This window comes from Phalaenopsis equestris, unplaced genomic scaffold (assembly GCF_001263595.1).
Source record: "Phalaenopsis equestris unplaced genomic scaffold, ASM126359v1 Scaffold000347, whole genome shotgun sequence".
In the NCBI taxonomy this organism is placed as follows: Eukaryota; Viridiplantae; Streptophyta; class Magnoliopsida; order Asparagales; family Orchidaceae; genus Phalaenopsis; species Phalaenopsis equestris.
In genome coordinates, this window is record NW_018164789.1 from 448,790 (window position 1) to 459,941 (window position 11,152).

Here is an 11,152-nt window from a genome sequence, read left to right on the forward strand (position 1 = left end):
TCAAGCTGACCCAACCAAGTCCAAACGACCAAAGATTAATAAGAACCAATCAGCAACACCCAACTCAGCATAGTCAGGCGAACGCGCATTGTCGAATCAATGCCCGCTTATCTCAACCGACCAAGTGATAACATAGCCAAGTCATGGGCACATTTACGTAAATACATAAAATACTCTATAAAGCTCCAATTAAAGCAGGGATAATCATGCAATTATATATATTGTACCCATTTTGCCTATAAATATGGGACAATTCCCTTAATAAAAGGTTACACAATTCCTTCATTCTAGTACCCATTATTATGCACTCTTTTTCTCTCTTGTATATTACGTTGTATTCCTTAGGTGTAACTCTCGGACAAATTCAGATTCAACAAGAATATAATTTAAACCCATATTACTTCAAGTCAAAGAAAAACTAAATGCAAAATAAACCGAAAAAAAGAGAAGTTTTGAATGGCACAATGCATACATCCTTTAAGTATATTAAGTGGCCAAGTTATTTTTTTTTCATGATGAATAATAGACAAAGTAACCACAGAACTTTAATGCATATGAACTAATGGGGAACATAAGATAAACAAATTAAAGAATTTCTCATGCCCAAATTCATAAAAACACAGCTTCAGAATAATCAAAATGGTCTGTGCAGAAATTTATTATTTATTCTTCTGCTTGCTGTGGCTTTCTTCTGTATCCGTGTCTTTTTTCTTCAGCCCTTCTATTTCCTCTTTCAATTCCTCCATCTGAAAATTAAGAGATGATCTCATTTCATATAAATATATAATCAAAATTATAAACTCTGGAATATAATTTTTTTTTAGGATGACAGATCAGATCTAAAGCCATGTAACATGCTGCATGCTTCATGTTTCAATATTTTCTTCGATCAGTCTTAGTGGTGTGAATATTTTACAGTCATACTCCTCATATTATTAGGTGAATCTGTGTGTGTGCTCGTATACACAAGTATGGCTATATGGAATTTTTATGCCTATTTTGGACCTCATTTGTCGAAGTGGATGAACCGATATTCGGGGTTACCGGAGGCTCGAGTTCAAAAGATAATGTCCAAGACTTTTGTTAGGTCTTACACTCATATCTCTCTTTAGAACAAATATTACGTCTGGACTCCGGCCGTAGAGATATGTCCGGAGTCTAATAAAATCACGCCACGTGGAGGTGACAGAAAAAATTAAAAAAATTTGTTTTAGCACAATAGAATATTTCCCACGTATTATTCCGCGTTTTTCAGGTGTTATTGTGGTGATATTTCTGTATTATTCTGTTCTGGGAATATTCTCGATGTTATAATAACATAAACACATCAATACAACCACAATAACACCTGAATAGCACATAATAACACAGGAGGAATATTCTCCTGCGTTACCGGGCCAAATCACAAAAAAACAAGTTCTTTTTTCTATCAGCTCCACGTGGAGGTGATTCCTTAAACTCTGGACGTATCTCTACGTTCAGACTCTGGATATAATAATTTTTTCCTCTCTTTATCTTTCCTCTGTAGAAACAAAATGTACTCATGGGAATGATACCGAGTAGAACGACCCGAACACGAGCGAGCCCAGGCTCAGCTCGTGTTCGGTTTGTTTATATTTCGAGCACAAAAAGTGTGTTCGAGTTCGGCTCGTTTGCATAGCGAGTCAAACACGAGCCGTTCACGAACAAAGAGTCATTTTGACAACCTTAATCACGTAGCTATAAGATGTTAAGGATAGGGGCAAAATTTAAAACATCATTTGAATCTAATTTAATAATTTTTATTATATTTTCTTTATTTATACTTTTAATTGATTTTAAATCTTTGTGGCCTTGTAGTCAATTAATTTTCTTAAAAATACTACTCATCAAAGATATATATGTAATTGATTGGTAGTATTTCGAGCCAAAACGAGTCAAACAAGAACGAACAAATATTTATTCGTGCTGTTCGTGTTCGGCTTGTTCTCTAAGTTAATGAGCCGAACACGAGTTATTTGCGAACAACGAGCCATTTTGACGGCCCTAATACCGCGAATGAAATGTTACTAAAGATGATGAGCCACGTACCAGTAAAATTATAATGACTAATAATACTGGAAATAATGAATAAAATATATGTTTTTTTTCTTTTTTGAAAATATTTTATAAATTAACATGTCCAACACAACAAGTAGGTGGGGTGTCTCCATTGAGCTTTCTTGTTGCTTCTCCTGGGCGTACAAGCAATGCTAACAAAACATTAACAAATCCTTCTTAGAAAGGGAAAATATTAGGTACATAATCCCCACTTGTCGATTACCAATAGGCTGAGAGACCATCCACACCCTAATATTTTTTTCCCTTGGAAAACTTTAAATTTTGTTTATAAAAAAAAAATTGTTAGCATCTCAATTCTTCAATATAAACTCTGGTTTATTTTCCTTAATATTTTATTGAGATTATTTTGAAAAAAAAATTTGGTGATGAGCTTTTTATATATATTTGCATAAGAAATACAAGTGATTAAAACATTAAAAGTTTGATCAGAAATATGACGCATTACAATTTTATCATTTTATATATATAAAAAAAATTTAATTGTGAATCATGGATGATTTTCATCTGTATCTCTCATTACATATTCAAGGGCAGGGCTATCAATTTAACTCAAAGGTTATTACTAACTTGAAAATTGATTCAAATTTTGGTTCGGATCAAGATCGGATCGAAATAAACAAGCCAAAATTTTGGATCAAATTTTTTTCAAATTAATTTTGAGCTAACCCTTACTTAACTTAAAATTGGACCATTAACGGCCACATTTAAGAGCACAGAATCAAAAGCTTTACAAGGTTAATTATTAGTGGACTTTACAAAGTTTACGTGGTGCCCATTAAATGTCTCAATAAAACACTTCAGCAATAATTGGTAATCATGAAGTGTTTTAGGTCTGCATGTGCATTTGCTCGACATGCATCTCATACATGTAAGAAAATATTGCATCCGGACGTTTTATAATATTTGTTTTATTATTTCTTTTTATTTATAATATTTTTTTTTCTAACTTCAATCAAAATGTTTTCAATTAAATGACAGAAATTTAATAAACTTTAGGGGGATTTATATACATACCCCTCAATTTCTATGCATTTACATACTGTATGGAAACTTTACTTCTTATATTTATATCATCTTAATATTTCATATTACATGATCATTATTTTAATTTAAGAAAATGAAACACCTTTCTATGCATTGCTAGGTTAGATGGCATCAGTACGTAAATATTGAAGTTTAGGTGTTAATATATGAGTACAAATGAATGAAGTGATATGTGATATGTTGATAATTTGGCCTATTTGTATTTTTATGTTTTATATGATAAAAATTGTACTTTGAGGAAAGCTTTACATTGTATTTGTTGGTTGTAGTAGGAAAGGGGAGAAAGGGGGAATCAAACTGAAACGGATTGGAGATTAGAGTAAAATTTGGTCATTAAGCACCTAGGCGCCATAACACTCTTAAATTGAGCAAAAAAATCCAGGAAGACAGAAAGTTGGCGTTGTTCATTGGGCGCCAAGTCGCCGCGATCGCAGCGCCATGACGCCGATCTATGTGGAAAAGTTTTCAAGTAAATGACGCCTAGGTGTCCAAATCTAAATTTGGCAGTTACAATAGTTCTAAATTTGAGTGAAGAGAAAGGAATATAAAAAGCTTGGAGACAAAATTTTGGGGGGTTTTCATCAGTTTTCTTCTGTCATTACGGGGAGAAAAATTCTAGAGAAAAATGCCACACAACTAGCAAGGAGATTAAGAGTTTTGAAGCAAGATTTGTGAAATTGGGGGATTGTGAATGTTCTTGTAATTTATTTGCATTTTCTGAACCTTAAGGAGATAAATATACTGAGTTTTTGTTTTTATTTCTTTAAGAGGCAGTTGTGGGACTCTTGTGCATGATTTTTACTCTTAATATAATATTGATGCTAATGAAATTTGGCATACTAGTGAGTAGATTTGTGTTTTCCTTTGTCGTGGAATTGTAAGGATAAGGGCTGGGCAATTTGGTGTGAATCTTGTGTGACTTGTATAAATGGTGTTGGAATAACTTAGGTACTCATAGACTTTTAACTTGGCCAATTAATTTGTTAAAATTAATCATGATTATAGAATTTTGGAACAAATCCATAAGGAATGATTAATTTATCCACAAGAAGACATTGAATGGGACTATATTTTTCGAATTCGTGCAAATCGATCAGGGAGCGAGGTTGTCTAGGACTTTTCATTTGATTTTAGGGGACCAAACAAATGAATATTCAATCTTTCTTAGACTATCGGAAGAAGATAAGAAAGATTTTTCTCATGTTTGACACCTACAATTTGCTAAGTTTGAATCCCTACATAACTACTTCAAATGAGAATTCTTGGGATATATCTTAATCAATAATATTTTCTTTTAATTGTTCTAAAACTTAGGTTTTATTCACTTTCAAAAATTAAGGTACGAACTTTTGTTAAACTTTGAAACTTCAGCATTTCAGGTCAGGACTAACAATTGTAGGCTAGAACTTTTCCTAGCTGAGTTCATCTCGTTCCCTCTAGGATCGACAACCGAACTTTAATCTCAATACTTCTGATACGCCGATTACACTAAATCTTCCTAAATTTTAATATATTTTATTTCATATTTATTTAATCTGTAAAATAATTATTTCATATAAATTAATTATTTAGAATTTTTTAGAAATAGACAGATTAACAAAAGAAATTAAAATTCCATCATTTTTTCAAAAAAAAAAAGTATAAAGAGTCGAGACATAACCTTGTGGATGATTTCTTGTGTATGCTGGGCCGCCTCTGCTACTTCTTCAGCAACATTTTCAACGAATAGAACAGCTTCTTTTAGCTTCCCATTTTTCGGCATCTGCTCTGCAATATCCGAAGAAACCTTCTCAGCAACATTGGCTACCTTCTCTACAATCTCTGCCGCACTTTCCACCGCTTCAGCCACGATTTCAACCTCATCTACACCACAAAGACAAACACTTTCATCAACACCGCTTTCACTCCCTAAAAATAAAAGAAACTAAAGTTCATTAATTACGTTTAATTTTATAAATATACCTTCTAATCTCAGCAGCTTTTTCCAGGATCTGTTCCAGAACGGCAGTGCTGTAGCCAGTATTGAACCCAAGATCCACTTAGCCCTAAAAGAAAGGAAAGCTATTAAAATGCTTAATAATTAAGAACGTACAAGAGATCATGAATTGATTTCAAAGTGTTAAAATGGCTACCAACTGTAGAAATAAGATTGAGGATACAGAGATGGCTTGATGCTGTTGTTGCTGTTATTGAGCTCTAGTCTGGAGTGGAGATTCCTGCAGGTGAATGAGGCTATTCTGAGGTTTGAGGGAGGATGATATCCATGGCCGATCATAGAAGAAAACAGAACATTGCGGCGGTAATATGAAGCTAACGGTCGAAAGAAAGACATGATGCTATGATAGGATTTTGATTGTAATACTTTTTTTGACATGAATTAGAGTGATCTTCTAACTGTTTAAATATTCATTGTTTATATATTGAAAGATGAAGGGTTGTTTTATGAATATATATGGCTTTCGCCCTTTGTGTTCTTCTTTCTTTTTTGTTTCTTTTTTGCAGGGTAACGTTTCAAGGATGTGTTGGTTCTTGCGTGGAGGCTATGATAGTTTGGAGAGTTGGCGGGTACGCTACTGTGAGGCAAGGAGGGGGTTGCCGTGATGATATGAAGGAGTTTCACTTTGTTTAAGGTTAGGGGAGGTTTTGTTAGTTGCATAGTTGCATCTGGAATGGTTTTTAAAACGCTTCAAGTTATGACAGTGAATTTATATCCAAATAAATATAAAAATATATATATAAATTAAATCTAACGTTTCGAGAAATTAAAATTTTGCATGTTCAGTCACAGATTATTGCATTGTGTCTTTATATCCGGATTTAATAAATTCAATTATGGGCTTGATTTAAGGATTTACTTCGTCACGGTCGGAGGGATCTATGTCTCCGTTCGATAAATCCCAACTTTTAATGGATTTGATAAAGTCTACTAAACATAAATTAGGGTGCAAGCAAACACTACCTAGAGAAAGAAATGATTGCTTTGAAGTTTTCATAAGCCTTCAAATGTGCGGTGTTTGAGAGATTATTATAAGATCATTGTTCATATTTATTATTATTATTATTATTATTATTATTATATATATATATATATATATATCATCTTTCTAATTTTTATGCTCATTTCGATATAATTTATATTGGAATATTTGTAATAGAGTATTTATAAAGTAATTGGATAAAAGTAAAAGTAAATAAAATAATAATAATAATAATAATAATAATATATTTGATGTAAAAAATTTTATAAATTTTTTTTGTCTAATAATATGAAGTTATTGATAAATGCCAATCCGGATAGAAAATATTTTGCATTGATAATCAAAATGTAGATAACAGCCTGAATTTAGGGCTGTCAATTTGGCTCGTTGTTCGTGAACAACTCATGTTCGGCTCGTTAAGCAACTCGTGTTCAGCTCGTTCGTTAAGCCTAATGAGCCGAACACGAACAAATTTTTTTTAAGCTAAAAATGAAAACGAGCCGAACACGAACAACAGTTTGTTCGCTAGTGCCCGACTCGAAATGGCTCGAAAAAAAATTATATAACTCTTAACAATATATTATTTATATAATAATATATTATATATATTTATGTTTAAGTTTAAATCATAACACCTTATGTGGCAATGTGATTAGTGTCTTCTTTTGTATAGATTTGATCCAGGTTCGAATCTCACACTTTATATCTATTTTTCTCAATTTTTGTTTAACGAGCCAATTTCGAGCAGAACACGAGCCGAACACGAACACGAATATTTAAATCGAGCCGAACACGAACACACTATTCACGAGCTGATTTCGAACACGAGCTATTTCGAACGAGCCGAACACAAGCCAAGCCTGAGCTCGCTCAAGCTCGGCTCATTTACAGTCCTACCTGAATCACACCACTGTACATATGATGAACATTATATTTCCTCCGTCGCCCATTGGATGATTGTTTCATCTCCTTTATGGGTATTTAGATTAGAGATCATGAACATATAAAGTATTGGGCTTATAATGCTAGTGCACTAATCATTATGGAAAAAAAAAAAGCATTTATCGCTACTTTTAAAAGACTGAAAATTTAAGCAGAACATTCTATTAAGAATTTAATCAAAATGAGTGTTAAAATTGTTTATATTATTTTAAAATTAGTGCAAATAGAAAATTGCTAGATTATTCATTTTTTATTTTCTTCTCAAAATAATTTTTTAAAATTTAAAATTCATCTTGCTTAAACTTCAAGAAAAGTAGTACATGCGTATCATATTGCCGTCCAACTCGGCATAACCTGAAGTACATCGGCTTGATCATTAATGTAAACTTCCTTGCTACTCTGCAATTGGATTGCTTCCAAAATTAAGACTCAACCAGGACAGCTATCATGCAGGAATATTCAAGTCCAGCAATTTAGGGCCTAAGTACGACGTAATCAATGCTGAAATCTAGGAGAAGTTGTGCGCCCCCACGTCTTACATAAATTTTATGAAAAATCTTCTATAATTATATGTAGATAATACAGGTTTTATCTTAAAATTTATTTATTGCAGCTTTATAAATTGCAAACAAATTTCTTATTTCTTTCTAAATTGGACATTTGACATTGACGAACCTTTTGGATTCTAATATTTATTTGGGGCAATTTACATGCATACCATTTCCTCTACCAGTTCCCTGACATGGCAAGCAGCATGAAAACCTATGCGTCAAGTTGAACATTTCATTACATCAGTCCATAACGACATAAAAATTCTTTATGTATATTTGAGTCCCACGCATTATCCTACAGCATTCTATGAAAAAGCTTAATTTGTGGAACAAACGCATGCATTACATCCAGTTGATCTGATCTGAATCTTTTAGGCATCTTCGGGCCAACATTCGTCATTATTTCAGCGCCTCGAGAATTTCGATAAGAGATAGACGACGAGAAAGCAGAATAAGACGAAGAGGATCACATGTACAACATGGTTGGAACCCTGCTTGAATATTTTCTTGTCCATCCTCCTTATGTTGTTCTTCACGCCCGCCTGAACTTTGATCAGTGTCATTTGCTGTTTTCGTGCATCAAAATAGCACCTCAGATTCTTTTCAAGAAACTAAAAAGCAGCTCACATTTGGGTGATATAAATATATATGTAAATGCACCTAAAAAATAAGCATAGAATTGGATCAACAGCAGTCAATTTATCTGGTGGTGGCAATCTGACGGGCATGATAAGTGTACAATGCATACTATGAATACGTCTCCATTGTCATATAAATGAAAGGTCTGAGAAAATCTTATATACCCATATAGCAGAAACTCATAGAATTTGAGATTTGACTAATGAATTGACAATTACTTGAATAATAAAGGATTATATTTTAGCTCAATGATTCAATTTACCAATTGGCTAATGAAGTCGTTCTGAAACTTTGCCTCTGAATCTATCTCCTGAGCAACCTGCATTGTGAAAAGAAAGAAGAGTATTTTAGTAAAATCACGTTATTGCCCTTTGCTGCATTTATGAGTTACAATAGCAATTAGCAATAATTTTTGGGGCTTTTACATACATACTACCTAATTTTTATGTATTTACATGTCCAGCACCTAAAATTAGCTTGTTACATTCATAGAACCCAAATCTTTCATAACAAATCAAAAATACCACTATTTTAACTTTTAGAAAGTAAAATACACCTTCTCATGCATAAGTAGGGTGGCATATGTGTAAAAATTGAAGTTTACATGTTAGATATGTAAGAACATCAGAATTGAGTAGTATGTATGTAAATCTTCCTGTTTTGTTTCCTTTTCGGGTGTGATTCACCCTGTTCAGTACATAATTTAGGGCGCGTTTGGGGCAGCTTGTGCTTATCCAGATAAGCCGCTTATCTAGAAATGCGGACTGCAGTATTCGACCCGTGTTTAGTGTAAAAAACCAATTGCATTTTCGGATAAGCTGCTCAAACGCAGTTTCCAAATGGTGAGAGGGCATTTTGACCGAAATAGAATTGCTCATGTGACAATTATCATGCAGTCATACAAGCATATACAGAATTAAAGAGACATTTCCATAAATACATTTGTGCAATAGAGTACATTCTAAGCCAGCTAAATGCAATAATTAATTGCTCAATATAGGTGGAGGCATTTGTTATATGATAGCCAAACTCATACAACCAAAGATCAAAACAAGGCCTACTAGATAGCTTGCATACCTGCATTTTATCTGCATAAATTAAATAAATCTATCGGTATCTCCAAGCTCTCAAAGTTAGCATCATGTCCTTCTCAAGCATTACTATAGTAGAAAAAGAAAACAACCGCTTAAAAAGTTGTAACTAAAAAATCATCGTGTTAATTGAAGGCTAAAAAGATTTTTTTTCACTTATTAAATCTTCTTAGACAGTAATCTCTTTCAAATTTATTTCTAAAGAGAAAATAAGGTGGAAATTTTATTCCAAGAAAACTGTAAATCCAACAGAGATGCTTCCGTTTTAAAATCATTTCTCTTTAACTCGAGTACTCCTATATCATAATTGATGGAAAGTAAGTATCTACAATGCTTGTAATTAGAAATAAACTTTAATTCTAGAAGTTCCTAAAAGAGATTTGAGACAACCTCATTTACAATTGAAAATCCAGTTTCCTATCTTTGCCTCACCAACCACCTTACTGTCAGTCCAATGCATGGCAAATAAAAAATAAAAAACCAATCAAGGTGTGCCTTCTTTGCCACAGCTATGCTTCCATTTCAGTGTTTAGTTAGAGTTAACTAGAGCTTGCACAGGTACCAAATGAATGGAACTTTTGGGATTGAAGCTAAGCTCTCCACAAAAATTGGCTAGACCTAACTTTGTCAAGCAAGAAAGTTCAACGGTTTGCTAACTCTTAACTGAAGGTTAACAATGAGAGAACCACTATTTTGTGATGGATGCTAAAATAAATGCAAGGTATTGACACCTGAGCATTGAACTCAATCTTATCAAGTTTCCATTCCCATTGCTTGAAATCTCCATGAAAATGAAGAGGAAGCCATAAAGGTGGTGGCAAGGCTTTTGGCCTTATGGATGGATATGAGGTTTTGGATGCGGTGATGTAGGTTGGGGTAAGATCAGTGGTAGAATTGATAGAATAATATTAATTTTGCAGTTTGGAAAGGTTTGAAGGAGGTGGTGGAGCTGGGGAAACAAATAGGATAGCCTTGGCTTGGTATTTTAATGTTTTGGACATGATTTTGGAGGTTGTGATTGAAGAAAAATTCTTTCCATTCAAACAAACTAAGATGAAATGATTATGTTTGGGAATTCTAAATAAAGAAGGGAAGCTCTTCCAATTCTTGCACAAGATTTGTAATTTTATGAGGATATCAAGATCTTAATTGTGATAAACGGATTGGTTCAAATAGAATATGTAGTCCCTTTTCCACTTCTATAACAAACTTTTTATATACTTATTGGTTCAAATAGTCTAACCAATATCTTAATCTCATAGTGAAGAACATTACAAACTTGAATGTTCCTACCAATATTTCATCTTACAAATCGCATCTAAAGATTTGATTTTTGTCTCATGTTTCATCTTACAAATCACTATTCTAAACTTATTACATTTAGGTAAGTAATTATATCTCAAGGGAACTTTCATATGGCTCAAATACTAAAACATGTTCAGTAAAACTAACTTTCATAATGGACTCTTGTCGGTCAACTTTTTGATGGATTTGAAAATATGAATATATGAAAATAATTTTTTGAAATTTAATTTAAGTATAAAAGATGTATATAGTTTGAGTTTTAAAAGTAGTATGTTTTAATTTTTGAAAAATGAGACCAAATGGATCTCATTAGTCCAATAGTTTGCATAATCGTGTCTGATACCGCGAATACTACGCCCTCCCGAAAGATAAGTGTAGACCTCGGCGATAGACCCAATCCTGCAAACTAAGAGATTTGTGACATCCGTTTGGTCTGCGAACCTTTTATATATGACCGACAAATTCCCCTATTTAATACAAAGATTAAATAGGGTTTATTTTA

At 33.0% G+C, this 11,152-nt stretch overlaps 2 protein-coding genes across 3 annotated transcripts in view; both read right to left on the reverse strand.

Moving 5' to 3' along the window:
• Positions 1–496: 496 nt before the first annotated feature.
• LOC110026040 lies at positions 497–5,769 on the reverse strand. Its single transcript, XM_020726794.1, has 4 exons — positions 5,277–5,769; positions 5,107–5,189; positions 4,805–5,007; positions 497–746 (listed from the first exon to the last, which is right to left on the reverse strand). Exons 1-4 carry the CDS (start codon positions 5,516–5,518, stop codon positions 660–662), a joined length of 615 nt encoding a protein of 204 aa, XP_020582453.1. The 5' UTR covers positions 5,519–5,769; the 3' UTR covers positions 497–659.
• A 1,961-nt stretch (positions 5,770–7,730) lies between these two features.
• LOC110026044 (bet1-like protein At4g14600) overlaps positions 7,731–11,152 on the reverse strand; it is a 15,745-nt gene continuing 12,323 nt past the window's right edge. For both annotated transcript variants that reach the window (XM_020726812.1, XM_020726811.1), the window contains exons 4-5: positions 8,517–8,573; positions 7,731–8,181 (exon numbers count right to left, since the gene is read on the reverse strand). In XM_020726812.1, the coding sequence (XP_020582471.1) occupies positions 8,020–8,181; positions 8,517–8,573 (219 nt within the window). In that variant the 3' untranslated portion in view covers positions 7,731–8,019. The remainder of the gene's footprint in view (positions 8,182–8,516; positions 8,574–11,152) is intronic.

Excerpts from the sequence above, each read along its gene's own strand:
- LOC110026040 (XM_020726794.1), bottom strand. The coding sequence starts at position 5,518 with ATGTCAAAAAAAGTATTACAATCAAAATCCTATCATAGCATCATGTCT. Across the intron at positions 5,190-5,276 it reads CAATCTTATTTCTACAGTTG|GGCTAAGTGGATCTTGGGTT; the intron begins GTAGCCATTTTA and ends CCTTTCTTTTAG. Across the intron at positions 747-4,804 it reads CACAAGAAATCATCCACAAG|ATGGAGGAATTGAAAGAGGA; the intron begins GTTATGTCTCGA and ends CTTAATTTTCAG.